The sequence below is a fragment of the Leptopilina boulardi genome, unplaced genomic scaffold (genome assembly GCF_019393585.1).
Source record: "Leptopilina boulardi isolate dan_hultmark-lab unplaced genomic scaffold, ZJU_Lbou_2.1 LbouV2_257, whole genome shotgun sequence".
Taxonomy (NCBI): domain Eukaryota; kingdom Metazoa; phylum Arthropoda; class Insecta; order Hymenoptera; family Figitidae; genus Leptopilina; species Leptopilina boulardi.
Window position 1 is genome coordinate 1 of NW_026137815.1, and position 21,214 is coordinate 21,214.

At 28.7% G+C, this 21,214-nt stretch overlaps 1 protein-coding gene across 1 annotated transcript; it reads right to left on the reverse strand.

The window, feature by feature from the left end:
* Nucleotides 1-6,938: 6,938 nt before the first annotated feature.
* LOC127280897 (uncharacterized) lies at nt 6,939-7,361 on the reverse strand. Its single transcript, XM_051304209.1, has 2 exons — nt 7,184-7,361; nt 6,939-7,087 (listed from the first exon to the last, which is right to left on the reverse strand). The coding sequence occupies exons 1-2, from the start codon at nt 7,359-7,361 to the stop codon at nt 6,939-6,941; spliced, it is 327 nt and encodes a 108-aa protein (XP_051160166.1).
* Between the last annotated feature and the right edge of the window lie 13,853 nt (nt 7,362-21,214).

Below are 21,214 nucleotides of genomic sequence, written 5' to 3' on the forward strand. Positions count from 1 at the left end.
GACAAAAGTGTTTTCCTCCCCTCCCATACTTTGCCATATTTGGCCCATAGTTCAAAAAGTTTGAAAAAAGTGTTTTTCTCGCCTCCCATAGTTTGCCATACTTGGCCCATAGTTCGCCCATACTTCAAAAAATTGGACAAAAGTGTTTTCCTCGCCTCCCAGACTTTGCCATACTTGGCCCATAGTTCGCCTATAGGCCAAAAATTTTGAAAAACGAGCTTTCTTGCCTCGCGTACTTTGCCATACTTGGCACATAGTTCGCCCATAGTTTAAAAATTTTGAGAAGTGTTTTTCTCGCCTCCCATACTTTGCCATACTTGGCCCATAGTTCGCCCATTGTTCAAAAATTTGGAAAAAAGTGTTTTCCTCCCCTTCCATACTTTGCCATACTTGGCCCATTGTATTGTATTGTATTGTATTGTATTGTATTGTATTGTATTGTATTGTATTGTATTGTATTGTATTGTATTGTATTGTATTGTATTGTATTGTATTGTATTGTATTGTATTGTATTGTATTGTATTGTATTGTATTGTATTGTATTGTATTGTATTGTATTGTATTGTATTGTATTGTATTGTATTGTATTGTATTGTATTGTATTGTATTGTATTGTATTGTATTGTATTGTATTGTATTGTATTGTATTGTATTGTATTGTATTGTATTGTATTGTATTGTATTGTATTGTATTGTATTGTATTGTATTGTATTGTATTGTATTGTATTGTATTGTATTGTATTGTATTGCAATGTTCCGGCAATTTTTATAAAATTTAAAAAAAGCAATTTAATCCTTAACAAAATTGATTTATATTTAGCCCATTGTTCAAGAGAGATCACCATAGTTTGCCTATATTTCGGATTTTGAAAAATTTTTCTAGAGTTTTATTGTATAAAAATTATATTTTTTGCCCATAGTTCAAAAGAGTTTGGAAAACTTCGCCCATAGTTCAGTTTTGTTGTCTTGGTTAAATTGTCTAAAAATTTTATTTCTACTATGTCCATAGCTCGTCAAGAGCTCGCCCATAGTTTGAATTATTTTAATTTCATTAAGTTTCGATTCCTGAAAATTATATTTTTAATCTGCCCATAGTTCAAGAGATACTCATGCACGATAATTATCTTTCTTGTGAAATCGAGTTCACGATGGGTGAATGAATTTTTCCTGAAATTGATCAGATTAAAAATAAAATCAAAAAATAAATAAAAAAAGTAAAAAATGAAATAAATACTTAGAAGGCAAAAAAAGAAAACAGTGAAAATTTGAAAGAATCATATAAAAAATAATAAATTAAAAAATAAAAATTATTTAAAATGAAAAATGTAGTAACTTTTAAATGATCGAATAAAAATGAAATAAATAAAAGTAAATTGATAAAATTAAATAGTTTACTTTTAATTTTGAATCCGGTATTAAGGAATTTTTTTGTACTCAAAAAATGTTTGGATTTCATTTAAATTCTGTAATATTTGACATTTTTCTAAAGAGGCGTTTCATTTTTCATAGATACGCTGTACATGTTGTAGCAGATTGGCTTGTATTTTTTGTTAAATAAATTTCCGAAAAGCATAGATGAGGATAAAGTGAACAATTAAAATATTGATTATAAATATGAATGCGCGTGAAGACTTGGCGATCGGAATTTATTGGAGCAAAGATCTTCGCAGACTTCTGTTAATTCCGTAATGAATGAGGGAAATCAAAATTACTATTAATGTCACTATGAGGCTCCTAAATGGCTAACTCTGCTGGGGATCGAAACCTAGGCCCCATCAATTGCCGGTTGATTGCTCTTCCACTGAGGTACAGAGGTCCACATCCAACACATTTTCATAGCTTTACCGACTTATAGTCAAGATGTTTACCTTCTTCGGTTTTAGTTTTTTTTAAATTTTCCCGGAACTTGCTATGATTGGCAATTCTGTTTGTGAATAATTCCGGGAAAATTTAAAAAACTCCAAAAAAATTATTTTTTAACAAAACATTTATTTTCAAAATTTTCATTTTTCAAATTTAATATTAAAAATTTTCATTTTTCAATATTTTAAATCATTTTTTCAAAATTTAAGAAAGTTGCCCATGAAGCAATTAATTTATTTAAAAAAAATTTTTGAAAGGAAATTGAGTAAAAAATTGCTAGAATATACGCAATTCAGGGAATGTTCTTTATTATGAAAAAAAAGCATCATGTGCTCACTTTGCGGAACAGAGGAGAATTAAATGTTGCAGATAAAAACTGTAAACTATTCTTAGAGAAGATCACTTTCAGCAGCCATTTTCTAAAATTCTATTAAAAAACATTATTTCTAATTATTGTGAGTAATGTATTTGATTATAAAAAAATGTTATGTAATAAATATTTTTCTTTCTTTAAAAAAAATCTCTGAAATAAACCTTAAATTCAGTAGAATCTTCCCCTAATAAAAGAAATAATGCACCTTCTTCAATGTAATATGATGTTTTTCCATTTTTTTATATTACAGTGATATTTTTTTAGTTGTATTTTTAAAAAAAATTCACATTTTTCTTTAAAATATTGTAAATTTCACAGAAATAAATAAATGAATGTTTTGTTTATGATTTGAAAATAGTAAATGTCAGTTGTAAGGAATAAGTCATTAGTGGGCCAGGAATAGGGAAATTATTTGAAATGTATTATTTAGTTCTATGGAATGATACAACGACAAGTATTATAGAACAGAAGGACATCTTAGAAATTGTTCATGAACGCATAACAGTTAGATGGTATGGGAGATCCTATCAAGCGAAACTTATCGCTTTTAACGGTTAGTAAGACTTTCATCTTCTACAATTTAAATTTTGACCTTTTAACTATGAAAACATTTCCTTTTGCCTCTTGGTAAACATATCCACAGATTAAAAAGATTTAGACAACAAATAAAGGTATATACTTAAAATTGAATTCATCAAATCTTACAAATTTAAGCCAAAAATTGTTAAATAATATTTATTTATTTTTTTGTTTTTTATGTTCAAATTTACTAAACAATTATTTTTATTTAAATTTTATACACAAAAAATTATTCAACATAAAAAACAGAAATTTTGTAATTAATTGGGATAAAATTTTATAGGTTTATTTATCACATGAATAAATTATATTTTACTGAAGAATTTTTAAATATAGCAAAAAGAAATCTATTTGTATTCAGCGACCTTAAAATTCAAAAATAGAAAGTTTAGTAAAAATACAGAAAAAATTTTGTCAACACATTTTTGGTTATGAATGTGAGAAACCTCCTTGAAAAGCAAGGGGTTAATTGAATATGAATTTTATTCAACTATCATTTTACATAATTTACATTTTTTAAAGTTAATATTTGATTGACATTTGATTTGACCAAATTTTAAATTATTTGTATTCATTAAATAAATTAATTATACTTAAATAATTAAATTAAATAATTAAAATAAATTAAATAAAATAATTAAATTAAATTACTTAAATTATACTTAAATAAATAAAATAATTAAATAAGTTCAAAAATATGTTCATGAAATTCAACTATTATATATTAGAGAACAAAGAATGGCTCGAATCTTTGGATATAAACAAGACGGGAGTACTGTTTGGCCAAACTGAACAAAAGATTCCAAATGGTAATTTTTAATCTTTATGAACCATTCATTTTTTTAATCAAGTAACTTTTGGATCACGGCAATTAATGAATTCTGGATTGTTAATTGAGGGCATGTGATTTCTAATTTACGTGATCACTACGTAATGTTGATTTTTTCGTAACTATTTTCTGTAAATAACCATAAAGTTAGTTTCCAAAACTTTCAGAGATGTCTTTTTCGCGTACTAAAATTTTTTTATTCGGAATCAGTTGAAGTAAAATTTAAAAACAAATTAGGAACTTTTATTTAAATTCACAATAATTCTTGTGAATAAACTTTTAAGAATCATTGCAGTAACTTTTCGTAACCTATCAAAAATTTTTTTATACCTTTGCTTTCTGAATACCTTTTAGAATTCTAATAGAACAAAGTTTTTCTGACTAAGAAAAAACAAACCTTCTCTTGAAGTTTCTATTCAATATTAAAATTTTTTAGTAAATAAGTTTTATAATAATAAGTAAATTAATTAATGAATAAATTCTAAAATAAATTAAAATATTAACTACAAACTCCTATGTTAAAACACACCTGGGAAATTCCTGGTTAATTCTTGCGATTGAATATTCTGTATATTGGCGATTCAAACAGCTACACTAGCGCCACAGTTGAACTAACTTAAGCGTGACTCGCTCTGTAGCACTCAATGAGTTTTAAATTATTTTTTTTTATTTAACGCTTAAAAATTATTTTACAAACGCAATAAAAATATCAGAATAATTAAATAATTTGAAATAAACTGTCACAACAGAGACTGCTTTAGAGCGAGTCACGCCTAAGTTAGTTCAACTGTGGCGCTAGTGTAGCTGTTTGAATCGCCAATAAAACTATTGATAATTCTATAATCATTTTTCTGAAAGTCTATTTGAAATCAAATTTTGAGTTTCTTGGGAATATTTTCTCATAGGTTAATAGTGTTGTCAATTTTCATAAATAAAATATATTTTACATTAGTGATAATACCAGATGCGATTGACTCGATGGGCAACGACACACTTAATGTGACTGCTGGCGAATCAATTTCTGGCACTGCAAACGAACCAGCTTCTGCTGCAAATGACATAGTTAGTTATAAATTGAATATTTATTCATGTTTTTTATTCATTATTCATGTGAAAATATTTTCATAAAATTTTCATTTTTTTTATTGACATTCAAGGATATAATATAGCAGTTTTACCATCTCTGTATATTTGAATTGATAAAAGTTTTGTTCTTTCAAATAACGAATCAAGTTTTAAATGAAAAATTTGTGAAGATCGCTGTTATATCATTGCAATTTTCTTCATAAGAAAAAGACATCCTAAAACATTCATAGGGTTTCCATAAGATATAGAAACCTACCACCGTGTGTAGAATATCAGCATAATATAAATAGGACAAAAGTAAAATATCGATAGAATACCCATAAGATATTCCTGCGATATCTCAGAGATATTCACAGGATATATCAAGGTTATACCAAGGTTATCACGTAGATATTTTAAAGGTCATCATTGTTTACTAACTCGGTATTACGCCGGCAAAAATATTGGTACCTGGGGGTCGATTATGTAATTTCACTTTCACTTCACTTTCACTTTCACACCATTTTCACTCGACTTTCAATTTCACTCCATTTTCACTCCACTTTCACATCATTTTCACTCGACTCTCACTTTCACACCATTTTCACTCCACATTCACTTTCACACCATTTTCACTCGACATTCACTTTCACACCATTTTCACTCCACTTTCACTTTCACACCATTTTCACTCGACTTTCAATTTCACTCCATTTTCACTCCACTTTCACTTTCACATCATTTTCACTCGACTCTCACTTTCACACCATTTTCACTCCACTTTCACATCATTTTTACTCGACTTTCAATTTCACTCCATTTTCACTCGATTTTTACTTTCACACCATTTTCACTCCACTCTCACTTTCACACCATTTTCACCCCACTTTCACTTTCATCCCATTAGCACTCCACTCTCACTTTCACACCATTTTCACCCCACTTTCACTTTCATCCCATTAGCACTCCACATGCACTTACACCTCTTTTGCACTCGACTTTCACTCCTCTTCAAACCAATTTTCACTGCACCTTCACTTATGAGACGAAAATGAGTACGCGATCAAAAAAGATAGAGAAATTTTTAATTTCACTAAAATAGTTCCATCTTTCTTAGAGTGGATTCAGCATAAGATCATGTTAAAGCCGATTTAATTTTCTGCGAAAAATTCGAGTCCGTCACATCCTGAGTTAAAATAGAACTTAATTTGAAGCCCTATAAAATGAATTTTTATTAACTTTTTGTAAAGGAAATGACTGAAATAACGAAGGGAATTCCGGTTTACGTTAAAACATCGCAGTTGAGGACTTTTGAAAATTTGCACCACAAGCCAAGGGAATTGGCCAGGAGTTTGCTGAAGGAGCTAATAAAAGTTGACGAACTTAAACAAATGACGGCACTGGGCAGGTCAGGAAAAAAGGGGGTTCCTGAAGAAATTCGAAGAGCAATTTTTTGTAATAATGAAATTAATAATAAATAATCATAAATAAAAATAATAAGTCTGAATAAGTTTCTTTCTGCAGCTTACGTAGAGCGAAAGAAAACCGAAAATGTCAATTTCACCATGGAGGAGTGGATTACTGTTATTAATAACCTCATCCAAACATTGCGCCACCCAAAAATAAGGAAAAACTAATTTTATTCAATTTCATTTATTTTTCTGCAACTCTCGATATAATTTATAATAAATAAAAATGTCTGCTTTTTCAAAATAAATTTTTTTCAATTTACTCAATTATCTTTTATCTTCTATAAAATATTTTTAAGATCAATTCCTAAAATGAATAAGTGTTTCATATTTTTCAAATTATTCAAAAGATACAAAATAAAATAAAAATAATACATCAATAATAGCAAAACCCGCGCACCCTGCTTCGCGGAGCAGTTCATTGCGGGTTTTACGCATACATATGACAACACATACAAATAACTAACTCAGGATGGAGTCAGATTAATCACCGGAAATAATTCCTTTTTGACTTACTAGAGACATCGGAATCCTAAGTTACTCCAAGAACAAAAGGAAATAATTGTAACATTACATCCAAGTTTTGGTTTTCGATCCCATATTTGTGAAGTCGATAAGTTCAACATAAGATTTAAAATAATTTGGTACTAAAATACAATTTTTTCAAATTTATTAAAAATACTGCGATGTAATTAATTGTATAAATTATTATTCACCAATAAATTGAAATGTAAATAAAATAGATTACTTGTTACAAATCATTTTTTATCACTTCTAATTTGAACAATATGTTTTAAAAAGGAAAATGTTTCCAAAAATTTTTTGTCCTCCTCTGTCTGGAATTTTTTTCTGGAAATAATGCAATACTTGTTTCTAATTTTTTTAAATAAATCTTCGACTTTTCCGCCTGTAAGAATATTTATTGATTCATGATAATAATAATAATAATTATAATAATAATTTCACTTGTAAAAATAATAATATACATTTATGTATAATTTACCTTTTAACCAAAAATAACTTGGATCTTTATTTTTAATTTCCGCAGCTGTTTCCTCAAACGCATTTGTCACCAAACGACTTCGGTTAGAATATTGAGGAATTGTGAATTGCTTGTCGTAAATTATATTCCTTTTACCAATTTCTTCACCAAGAAGCTTAATTAATTTTCTATCCTCCATGTTTACACTTTTTGGTTATATTATATTAATGCAACTTGAAGTTGATTGTTTTAAAAACAAAAGTTAAGCGTCAATTACAGGTTTTTTTTACAGGGAAAGAAAAAAAAGTAAAATTTTTATTTAAACGAATGTTTTTAAATTTCAAATAAAAAAATTATTATTATAAAAATAAATATAATATTGATAATAAAAATACACCCGCGCACCCTGCTTCGCGGAGCAGTACATTGCGGGTTTATGCAATTGAATTTAAATATTTATAACAAATGGTAAGTGATATCGATTTAAAAAATAAATCAATATTTATAGCTATAATAGATCAAAAATATAATAAATTATAAAAATATAAATATATAATAAATTAGAAAATTTAATAAAATAATTTTGATATTGATTGTTCATAATATTTTTTAAGATGAATTCATAACAAATTAAAAAATAAATAGTGGTAAAGAAGTAAACTAGAAAAATAATTCTTTTGTTTTATTTTCATTTCTATCATCATTTGTCATTTTTTTCAGCCATTTTGACTGAAGTTTGACAAATTAAAAATAAAATAAAAATTTTCTAAGCAGTAATAATATTTTAATGAATTTTGAGAACATTGAAAAGGAAAGCGAGGAAGATATTCAGAAAAACGTGTAGACCGCCCCACCAACAGTGGATCTACCTGAGAATAAAATCAATCAGATCGAGTTCTGCTTTATAATTATACTCCAAGCTTTTTTGCTTTTCTTTCACTACGAAATTGCCTGTAAAAATGGAGCGAAACATTTTCTCAAATTTAAGCGGTAAGTGTAATACTTATTTAATTATTTACTGAATTGGCGAAATTTTAATCAATGGAAATTGATGTTGTTTAAGGTTCTCAATTTTTTTCTGCCAATATTGAGTATTTAAAAATAGAATATATTGTGAAAAGTTTAAAAATAATTTGCTTACAATTTTTTAAATAAAACTCAAAATTTTCCAAAAATCAAAATTAGAACTATTCTCACAATTTTCATTATTTGTCATTGTCGAATGTTTCATACACCTTTTTCATGGTTCTAAGTAATGAAATGTATGGATTTTGAAAACATTTTGATTTTTTCCAAAAATGAAAATTTTGAAAAATTAAAAAAATTTGTGAAATAGTTAAAAATAATATTTTTTTTATAGTGGAATGTAATTTCAGGTTTTGAAAAAAATGTCAAAAAAATTGTTACTCCTCAACGAGGTCAATTTGATCGATTTAAAATTTACTGTAATTTTTTTCAAAATTTAAATGCTTTCACAATTTTCCTCATTTTTCATCGACGAATTTCTTATATGCTTTTTTCATTAATCCAATCAATCAATTGCCTGGAATTTGTAAAATTTCAATTTTTTCAAAGTCATAAATTTTCTGAAATGCCCAAAATTAATATTTTCAAAATTTTAATAGTAATATAATAATTTTAGATCTTAAAAAATGACAAGAAAAGACAATTCTTAAGAACAATTATTTCAATCGACTAAAATTTCATTGGTCTTTCCCCTTAATAATAATAAAAATAAAATGATAATAATTTTTAATAATTAATAATAATCAATATTAATAATAATAATTAATAATAATAAAAATAAAATGATAATAATTTTTAATAATTAATAATAATCAATATTAATAATAATAATTAATAATAATAATTAATAATAATGTTTATTAAAATTTTCAGAAGTAAAGCGAGGTTTGATAATTGGAATGCATCAAGCAGGGAGTAGGACTGATGAAATTTCCCAGCAAGTCGGCTGCTCCATGAAAACTGTAAGGCTTTGGATAAAAAGATATGCACAGGGCGGACCCCTAGCATTGGCCGATCACCGAAAATACAACCATCCTCCGAGGAAAACGACACTAATTCAGGATGAAGTGATAAACGAATTCTTCACTGCTCATGATCCATTTTCTTCTACGAGACGTTTTGTAAACGTTGTTCAACCAGAAGTCTGCAATGATACCATCCGTAGAAAGTTGAATGAAATGGGGATTCGGAGCCGTCGCCCAGCGATGAAATGGGAGCTTACTGAGGACCATCGAACCCAACGTCGTGAGTACGCTGAACGATATCTTAACGAACCAGAGGAATTTTGGATAAATACCATCTGTGTGGATGAGAAGTCCTTTCAATCGTCCGAAGATGGTCGAACTCTGGTTTGGAGAAGCAATGAAAGCCGGTTACGAGAGAACTGCGTTGTGAGGAAGAACAGAAGCGGGCGCATTTCTTGCAATTTTTGGGGCAGCTCCTCTGTCTACGGAGTTGGCGTATTAAGGGACGTAGGCCCTAGATTCAATTCGCAGGCATACGTTGAATTACTAGAACAAGACTTTCTGCCGTACGTAAACCGGTTGTTCCCCGAAGACGAGTATGAGGAAGTGAAGCTGTTACAAGACAATAGCAGGATCCACACGGCCAATCGGACGATGAATTGGTTTGAGCGACACCCGAGAATCACCTTGCTTCCTCATCCTCCGCGTTCGCCAGATCTCAACCCCATCGAAAATTTATGGGCAATGGTGGTCAGGAAATGGGAATCAGGAGCTGACCGAAATTTGGAAGACCTGATGAACCACGCCTGGAGAAGTTGGCAAGAAATAGGAGATACGCCAGAAGTCGTTTCAAACGCAATTCTTTCTATGCCGAGACGACTACAGGCAGTCCTTGACAACGATGGAGGATGGACAAAATATTAAGTGTCTGTCTGTCTGTCAAGAATTCACAGAGGCCACCCGACAAAAAGGTGAGTTTTTGTATTTGAAAAAAAATATTCTTCTTTTATTATTTATTTTTATAAATAAACGAATATTACATTTAAATTGAAAGTTAATAATTTAAAAAAATATTTTCCCCAGCTTCAGAAAAAGCGAAAAATCCTTGCCCTCCAATCAGCACTTCTTATGGCAGAAATAGGTAACGATCTTAAAGGATGGTTGATAACGGTACTCCAAAAAGTCGACTCTTTAAAACGGCTATTAGAAGAAGAGCAACAGAGCCACGCAACTCAGATTTAATGCCTTCAAGATAAATGATGATGGAGACGAAATGGAATCAAACTTTGCCACCGTTATACACTTTTGAATATGTGTTTCATTCTAATTTAATTTTTTTATGGAAGAAAAAAGACTTTTTAAGGCAATAATCACTGTTGAATATTTTATACCTTATTATCAACCTTTTTTTTATCTCAATTTTTAAAACAATTTGTCTAATAAAACAATCAACTGTATGCTAAACATAAAACTTTTATTTATTACAATGATTTTCCATTCTTTCTACAATGAATTTTCTTATCAGGATTTGTTTAATTTGAGACTCAAAATAAGAGTTTAAACAATTTATCACAATAATAAAATTCCTAAATAAATAAATATATTTTTCAATAAAATTATCAATTTTTTTACTACTGAATAATAAAAAAACAAATTAAAATTACGTTGAACTTTTTATAATTATTCAAAATTGTTTACAGAAATAACTTTGCAATTGAAAACCGCGATCTTTCTGATCCCACGAATTTGGCGAGTTTCACTCCTCAGACTGATTCCACATTTACCGAGTCAACTTGGCCAACGTTAAAATTTCATAATAATATCTGCGTGATTGAAGAAAGATTAATTCTTTGAAAAATGGGGTTTTAATTTTCATTCTCAATTTAAAATGAGAAAAAAATTACCGATATTTAAGTTTTTTTTAAATTGAATTTTGTTTTTGTATTAAATATTAAATGATATTTAAATCTCTTAAGAAATTCATTCTTTAAACTTTTTATCGCAAATCTGAAATAATAATTATTTTTTCAAATTAAATTTTTTGTCACGGATTTTCGACGTTAAACAAGCATGATGTTTTGATTTTCAAAAAAGTATTTAATTTTTACAAAATTTAGAAATATTAAAATAATAAGAGGACTATTTATTTTATTTTCCAAATATAAAATATAATTATTTGTTATTGTTTTTATATTTTAACCTAAATGTTGTTTACCTGCAACCCCTGCAATTGATTGTATAATCCTTTTTTAAATCACAAATATTCAATTGCCAAACATATTTTATTAGTTTAACACTCGGAATGATTTCTTTAAAATCAAATTACGCACAAAAACTGCTAACCAACAATTTTCACTCACCAAAACAAACTTTTTCAAATGATGACCGATGATGACACCTTCTATTTTGACAGCTGATTTAGCACAGAATCTGAAATTTTAAGACTCACCGCAAACATTCATCTCTTAGCAGCAACTTCAAGTGGAAGGCATTTGTACGTTTTACTGTACGTTAACTAAAATAGTAAAATTTCGAGATTATATATTTGTGAAAAAGGTTCATTAGTACCTCTATAAAACACAAAAATATATTGTGCAAATGATATAAGCTTTTTAGTTTATACCCATATATATGACATATTTTCTACTCTTATTACGTTTTTAAGTCTAAATTTTGCATGTGTAAAGAAGTATTTGTTTCAAATACACGGAAAGAAAGTTTGTAGCAATATTTGATATTATGGTGTTACTTTTTAGTATATTTGGTTGCAATTGCGGAACATTTTGGCATGATAACGATTTTCGATACTATTTTTAAGAATGATTGAGATTAAAATAAGAATATTTAATATAGTTGGAAAGAAAATTTGATATAATATTTACGAAATCTGAAATCTTTTTATTGAAACACAAAAATGTCAAATTTTAATAAGCTCTTTATCAATTTTTCTAACCAAATATTTCAAATTTCGTAATTAGAATTGTATAAAATGATATAATTATTTTAGATTTTGATATATTTGATATGAAAATTGAAAAAGAAATATCAAAGTTAACGAGATTCGACGAAATTTGCCGAAGTTGAACGTTCGGAATTGCCCGATCCTTACCGAGTGGTAACGAAGACTGACGAAGCTCTTTAGACAAGCCCCTTTTTACCATTATCTTGATACAGACCTGAATTTCTTTTATATAATTAATTTCGAAGATTTTACAATAAATCAGTAAAAAAATTGTTCTTCAAAAAATAATAAAATATTTAATTATTTCCCAATAAATAATGATTTTTATTTATATTTTTAAACATGTTTTGATATAATTTCACCTTTCTCATAAGCGGTGAAAAATATGTCTGGTTAGTATATAAGAATGGTCACATCAGTTTTTCACATGAGCGTAAATTTGTATATGAAGCGTTATTCTGCGAATGTTATACGTATTATCGTTAGTATAGGTTAGGAATAAAAATAAGCCAATCGATGTAAAACATTGCGGTGTATGTGTGTGTGTGTGCATTTAAAAGTTCATATCCTCGTCTATCCTCGAGATGAGAAAGAGATAAAACTTTGGCGTAGAATCTGTTGGTGTTTCTGTCGTCATCTGTCACGACTGAACCACTTCGAATTTTTAGTATAGTTTTAACAAATTTCGAAATAATCTTTCCAAATTTTCTTATAAATTTAGTAAATAACGAAGTGCGCGTCGATTTAACTTACTTCTGGTTTTTCGTATAAATTTATCAATTTACGAAATAATAATTTCAATTTCTGGAATATATTTACTAAAAAGACTATTGGTAAAAATATACCGATTTTCGTTATCAAACCCAAATGTTCCGCGTTTGAAAAAGAGAATACTAAAATTTCCTATCAGATTTATCAAATATTGCTACTAAATTTCTTTCCGTGTATATAAGTTATTGGTTCAAATAATTAATAATAATTTTTTTTACAGATTTTTACTAGTACTTTATTATAAATTTATAATGAATAAAATATTTAGAAATTATAAATAGTTCAACGACCCTAAACATTAAATATATGTATATACCTATGTTTAATTTGCACACGCTCACACCTAGTATAACGTGCTCTGATATAATCATAAGCTAATTTTGTCGTATGTAACCGACATTATTACCTGATTCACTACTAAAGAATATTATACACATTAGACAAGTTAACTTCTTGTCAAATACGTAACACGATTCCGCTGCAAGCATTCTAATACATTTATATCCAATGAAATTAAACACTCTCTATACGCAAATTTAATGAAAAACAGGTCCTTGATTAAACTTGCTTAAAATGTTAAAACTTCACGAATATTTGGTATGTAAATACGAAGATTGAAACACATTTTTTTCAATTATCGGAAATGTTACGTGTATTAGTTCAAGAAATTAAATAAACATAATTATATTTAAATTTCATTCGTATGACATTTTTAATTTCAATTTTCACTATATATTAAAAATTAAAAGTAGATTCTGCTTTTTTTTATTATATTCACATTTTATTATTCAATAACTAATTTTTATTTATCTTCATATGAAACAAATATATTTTAAGAAAAAGCCGTTTCAACTTCTATATTGAAAGTGTTTAATACATAACAATAAATACGAACTTGTCTTTGATTGACCTTGATTCTAGACACGATGCACATTGCAGAAAATAGAATTCAGAATACTCAATAAATTTTATTTCTTTTCTAAAGTTTTAAGGTTATTCATTACAAGAAAATTTGATTTAATGAATTTCGGTAAGATAAATAGTTTTTATATTTATTTTCATTTTTATAATTGTATCTCTTTTTTTAGTTGTCAATTTGATCAAAAATACTATAATTATTTATTAGTAAAATTCAATTTTAGGTTAGATAATAATTAATATGACCTATGTCCATTAAGTTAAATTTATGTCTATTATAGTCTTTTATAGTTGCTTTATCCACTGATAATAATCAATAAAATTTGTTCAATGATTCATTGAATTATTTTTTGCGCAATCATTTTCCGGCAATAATTAATATTCTCCTCATTATAGCTATTACTATAGCATATATATTGAACTGCAAAGTTTCACTAATTATTTATCGGTAAACGATTTAAGACTATTTAATTGTTAAAAATGTTTTAGATTATACTGGTAAAATTGTTTTTATTCCAATTTAGATTTACCTTACAACATATTACCAAACCATTTGCTGTTACAATAATTTTTTTGAAAGAATATATTATATGCAAGAATTTGTTTATTTAGTTTTATTAGAATTTTAGAATTAGAAACAATCTGGTTTATTGAAACAATTTTCAAAATTGACGCCATTATATACAGTTTTGTGTTGCATGGTTGGTACTAGTAATTGTTAATTTACAAGAGCTAAACTTTGAATTTGAACTCAAAGTAAACTGGGTATGGTGCATTTTGAAAATGTTTACCTAAAACTCAAATTAAATTAAAGTGGTATCATTTTTGATGCAGTTTAAAATAAGTATCATAGGGGATCATTTTAAATATTCGCATCGATTGGATTGTCATTGTTGAGTACCTCGATCGCAACATCCAGTAGGAAATTGAGAAGATTGTTCGGGTCGAAGAATACGTGACTCCAGTTGTAAGACCCTCATAACTATATATATATGAAAGATTCGAGATAGGTACCTATATAAATTCTCGACAACATATAACAACTGGCAAGTAAACTCGGAGACAGGATAAACGTCCGCAGTAGTCACGATTATATAAGTTATCCGTCAACGTCTGCTAATGCAAGTTCGTGTAAAATATCAGCAAAAAAAAAAAAGAAGAAATGTAAAAGAAAACAGAGTGGGAGCGTGATTCGTAAATTCTCAGAATCTCTGGAAAATGTACCGCGTCCCGTCGTGCGATTATAACAATGCATCTTCAGCACATATATCGTTTCATTAGCAAATCGTCATTATTTGCCTTCCAGCTCCTATACGAGACAATGATACTATCCATATAGTTCTCTCTGACAAGACCCCTATTGCTATATTGCTAAATTATATTATGCACATATTGTGTTAATATTTAGAGAGGAAAGTAAATTCGCGATCATGACAAATCGCGATTTATTTCAGAGTTCTTTGTCAAGATGGAATTTATATTGTTATTCAACAATAATTCCAAGAATTATTCTACTTATGTTTCGCAAACAAAATTTTTAGTTGTGTATAGGGTTCTGGGACTTTATATAAGCGTGATAATCTGAGAGAGGTTCTGGCTTATGAATTTGTCAGAATTTTTAAATATAGTAATTATATCGAATTTCAGTTTATTTACTTTCTTTTTTAAATATCTGTTTTTTAATTTTTTTTTACTGCAATCAACTTTTTTCTTACTATTAATTTTCTATAACTCCTATTTCTTTGATATCACTTTTTTCATACCTATTCTTATTCAATACCAATCTATTTCATTCTTTCAACCGCACCTCATCCTAATCTTTTACTTTTATCCCATACATGCATTACAGTTTCTCCTGGTTATACATTAAGTACTTACATTCTTTCTGAACTTCACTTATCCTAAACCTCATCACTTTGCTCCATTTAACTTCTTCCTGAAGACTAAACATTCACAGATAGTTTCTCTTCCATCCATAATAATTTGAGTTTATGTCCACTTGGCATAATAAATATGCGACGTGTCGCAAAGAAAGGGACCTTAGACGCAAAAATTATAGGTTATGTTTTGAAATTTTGAAGTGAAAATACACAAAAAGGAAGAAAAAATAAAATAATAATAAATAAATAATAATTTTTACGAAGTAATGTATAAGGAGCTCCCACTTCCCCACTGTTAGAAATCGGACTCTAACTTTACACTCAAAAGATTCAAATAATATATTTTCAATCTCGAAAAGTGTGAATGTTTGCATGTCATTGGTTGGACAAAAAACATTAAGTCAACACTGAAAAAAAAAATATATAATATAAATATTTCCCACTTACTTTAAGTGGGGAATATTCGTGGCTCCTATTTAAGTAGGCGTTCTTAAATCTAGAATATCGTTTTTTCAGTGAATGAAATAAAAACATTCGCTCTTTTCGAGATTGAAAGTATATAAATTCTCTCTAAATCGGAATTAGTAAACATTTTTACTAATTCAGATTTAGAGAGTTCAATCTTTCTAGTGTTAAGTTGAAGTTCGATTTTTAACAGTGTCAGAATAATCTTGTTACTGCACAGCAAAATGAAGTATCTTATTTTAAGATGTTTTGGTCGCCTTTTTAAGATGTTTTTTACAACTTACTTCTAAGTTATCAAAAACATCTTAAAATGCAGTAGTTTCTTAAAATATAAGATGGATAGGAAGATGCTTTTGGTAACTGGCTTCCAATGTGTTTTATAAACACATTGGATTCTATTTCGGCTTGTTGGATTAGCGAAACTAGCCGCATTCGTACACTGAGAGAAGAAAAGCACAGAATCCGTACTGTGACGAACGCCGGCCGTGAAAAATGGGTGTCAGTATCCGTTCTTTAGTTTTGTTCAGTTGGTGTCGTTCATAGTTCAGATACTAAGCTCTAGCAGCGCGGCAGCGGTGTGAACTAAGTTATACGGAATCTGTCTCATAGCGACCGACAGATACTGTACTTCTGAACAGTTCCATATCTGTGTACAGTATCTGTACTCAAGCCAAGCACAACATCCATTTCACATTTTAGTACGGCATCTATTACACAGTAACGCTGTTGCTGCGCTCAACTTGGTGTACAGATGCCAAACTTCTCCATTTCAGATTTCGTGCTTTTCTTCTCTCAGTGTAGTTAATGTTAACTTAACCTCCAATAAAAACAAATAAAAAACTCAATTTAAATTTTTTGTCACTTGGTTGTTCTGACACTCGACTATTCCACAAGTCATTTAGGAAAAAGAAGAAGAAGAAATAAAATTTTTATATAATGTAAAAATACTTTTGGGCTTTAATAGATTTAATTCCTTTGCTTTTGAATTATTAGTAATTTTACTATAATTATACATATTTTAAATTAGATACTTATATATATATATGTGCCATTCTAGGAGTTTTTTAGCACTTTTCGGAGTAACCTTTCCAAATTAAATGAAACATTTTTTTATTAATATTTATTAATATAAAGGTCCAAAAAAATCACTTTTTAAGTAAAAACAATTGTTTATTTAAAAAATACAACAATAAATAATGCAAAAAATTCACTTTTTTCCTGCAACTCCAAATAAATTGGTTTAAAGATCAAAATTTTCCTTATTTTTCAAGCTTTAATACCGCACAAGAAACATAGAGTCCGAGAAAATATTCAACTCACAATTTTTTAAACAATGTTTGTTTACTTTTTTGTATTTTATTTACTGTGAAACGTCTGCTAAAGCTGCGCGCGACGTTTGGAAGTTGTCGCTTTCCTTATTGAGCAGAAGCTCATTACACTAGCGTAGTAGAAAGCATGTTGTGTGAAAAGTGAGGTTATGTTGTCATTAAACGAAACGTAAAAATTTCTGGTTATCACATTGAATGGTTTTTAATTATCTACTTTGCAGTAAAAAATCATAAAAAGCATTTTTGAAGGATGAAAAACCTCACTTTTCACACAACATGTTTTTTACTACGCTAGTGTAATGAGCTTCTGCTCAATAAGGAAAGCGACAACTTCCAAACGTCGCGCGCAGCTTTAGCAGACGTTTCACAGTAAATAAAATACAAAAAAGTAAACAAACATTGTTTAAAAAATTGTGAGTTGAATATTTTCTCGGACTCAATGTTTCTTGTGCGGTATTAAAGCTTGAAAGATAAGGAAAATTTTGATCTTTAAACCAATTTATTTGGAGTTGCAGGAAAAAAGTGAATTTTTTGCATTATTTATTGTTGTATTTTTTAAATAAACAATTGTTTTTACTTAAAAAGTGATTTTTTTGGACCTTTATATTAATAAATATTAATAAAAAAATGTTTCATTTAATTTGGAAAGGTTACTCCGAAAAGTGCTAAAAAACTCCTGGAATGGCACATATATATATATATATATATATATATATATATATGTGTATATTATTATAGCAGCGTACATTATTTTGCTGAATTTAGTGGGAGTTTTGAAAATAAATTTCTATAGGTGTAGGACATGTTTAAGTTATGAAACGTCCCGTGAATGTAAAATTCAAAAAAATCGGTTAGAAATCGATAAGGAGTCCTGGGATACATGTCTTTAATCGAAGGTATCATGAGAGCAACGTGGTCGGGTCCTACTTTCTCTTGCACGCACTCACGCAGGATTTAAGAGAGCGAACAAGATGTGCCTGTGTATAACGGATCACTTCATATAAAATACAAACACACACAATATAGATTCGCACAGGGAATAGAAAAAAGGGGATACAATATATATTATATTCTCACAGAAGAACAACTTTAGATAATTATTTTATATTTTATTGGTATAATAGAATGCCTAATATATAGGTTTTAACAAAAATGGTGAACACACGATTAGGACCAATAAACATTATTCTTAAAATATTTAATGGATTGATCAGAATTTTTGTGGAGATGTTTAAAATATGATTAGGAATGGTTCTTACGTGCAAAAACTGTGACATGTTATTAAATAAAGTGTATCATAATAATCCATTAAATATTTTAAGAATATAAAGTTCCCGACAAAATCAACATTGTGGGCCTAACAATTATACATGTTGTTAAGTGCCTTATTGAGTCTCATAGAAAATGATTGATTGCCATCGATTTAAATTCAAAATACCACTCGATTGAATTGGATTCTATCCGTTTATTAATAATTTATAATGCCTCAAATATTTTAGTTTCAATAGATTATGGAGATTAATTGAAAAGATAGTGCTTTAGAAACATGAGGGTCATTGTATTCACATATGCTGAGAATGTAATTGGAAGGTGTAGAAGAAAATATGTTGCTATTGAAGAAATATATAGAAGAGACGCGACGATGTAATTAGATTCACATCACGTCGTGCTTGGTATGAAGCGTCGCGACGGCTAATACTGAAACGGGGGTTGGGGAAGGTTTATACCGCAATAGCTAATATTATCGCCTCGAGGATTTATCGGCCGAACGTGAGTATCTCACCTACAAGTGGAGATATTTTCCGGCATCGGCACCCAAGTAGCGATATGCGATTTATCCTCATGTTTACCCGGCGCTGACCCGCCGTATACACAGTACATGCAGTAATTGCACCCGTAACTAACTCGTCCTCGAGAATGAATGTGTGTCTATTCTTGTTCCGTTATCCGAAGCACGAGAGTTGTAATGTACCCACGTCGTCTATACGTGCACCCACAGATTGTATTGGACCTCCTCTACACATCCATGTAGGCTTCGTGGGCCTGCAGGCGCTATTAAAAGTAGTCCCCATTCGCTCTTCCGAGTGACTGATGGCGCCTGATTTATTGGAGATAGAACTTGCCATCAAGACGATCAAGAAGAAAGAGGCAAGTTTTTCGAAAGTGAGACACCTTTATACTCTTGTGTGTTTCTCTTCAACAGGTATACATATACATACAGTATACCATCTAGGCTTTTTATATTAGATTTGTATGGAAACCGACGCTTTCGAAGCGTCAAAATAGTTTGTAAAGCATCACATTTCCAAAGAATGGTAGAAAGTTTCTCACGTGCAAAAAATGTGCGGTATAAATCTTGCATGGCACTTGCCAGATTACTTGGCTTCTGGCGTGGACTTGGGATAGTAAAATGGTGAAGGCCAGCCTTGCTTTTGGAAGAATTTGCCCTACTTAAAGTAAAATTTGATGATAGGGCCGTAAGAGCTATAGAATTTGTAAAATCTAATGTAAATTCTATTATATTTTTTCTTTGAATCAGTAATACAGGAGCACAAACAAAAGTCGATGAAAGATTGTGACATAATTACTATTCAAGCAAATGAATATTCTGTACAATTAATATTCTACGGAATAAGATTCTATCAAATAGTTTCTCTCTGATCAAATCTTAATTAGGTATAAAATTTTTTTTTAGAGTTTATTTATGCGTCCCGAAAGATTGCTTTGATCAGGATCATTTGTATTATATTTTTTTTGGATCAGGATTTTTTTCTAACCTCAAAAAACATGAGAGATTTTATTTGATTGACCAAATTTTATAAATATTGAGGGATTTACTTTAAATTTCGTATCTAAAGATTTTTGGGGTCGCTAATGATGAATTCGAAGTCAAATTTTCAAAATCCAATATGGCGAAAAGATGGTAAATAATTGTTGGATTTTTATAAAACTTGATATTTAGGGGTTTTTGGGGTAGCTGATTAAAAATTTGAAATGCACATTTTTTTAAAAATAATTATTGGATTTCAATTTCAGAAATTTGATTTCAAATTTGTAATTAGCGTCGCTAAAAACCCTTAGATACCAAATTTAATAAAAATCCAAAAATGTTAACCATTTTTTTCGACATATTGGAACAGCCATTTATAAAATTTTGTCTATCACATAAAATCCGACATGTTTTTTGAGGTTAGAAAAAAATCCTGACATTATGAAACAAAACGGACATACTTACAACTTTTCGTTGATTCAGATTTAGAGTGTTCCATTGTTATACTATATTGTATCTCTCGTCTGACTATATCAAAATATCTCTACTGGTCACAGTATTTTTATTCAGGTTATACAATATTAAACAAGTTAGTCAAAAAAATTAGTGTAATAATAAAGTTAATTAGATTATCACAAAACTTTAGTAATAAATATAGGTATCTATTAAAATGTTATTAAAAATCAACAAAAGATAAATGTATAATCAATACCTAAAAGGTATAATATTATACTTTTTATAATAATTATTTTGTATTGTTAATATTTATCATTATATGCGAATAATAATATAAACATAATAGATCGTGAGAATTTTTTAAGTACAATTAAAGTATAAAATTTTAATATGTTATAATTTGCAAAGTAAATTATTCCCTATGATAATTTGTTTTATATAATAATTATATTTGAAAAATTAACACTTTTGTAAAAGAAGAAGTGATATGCTAGAGAATTTGCACAGATCA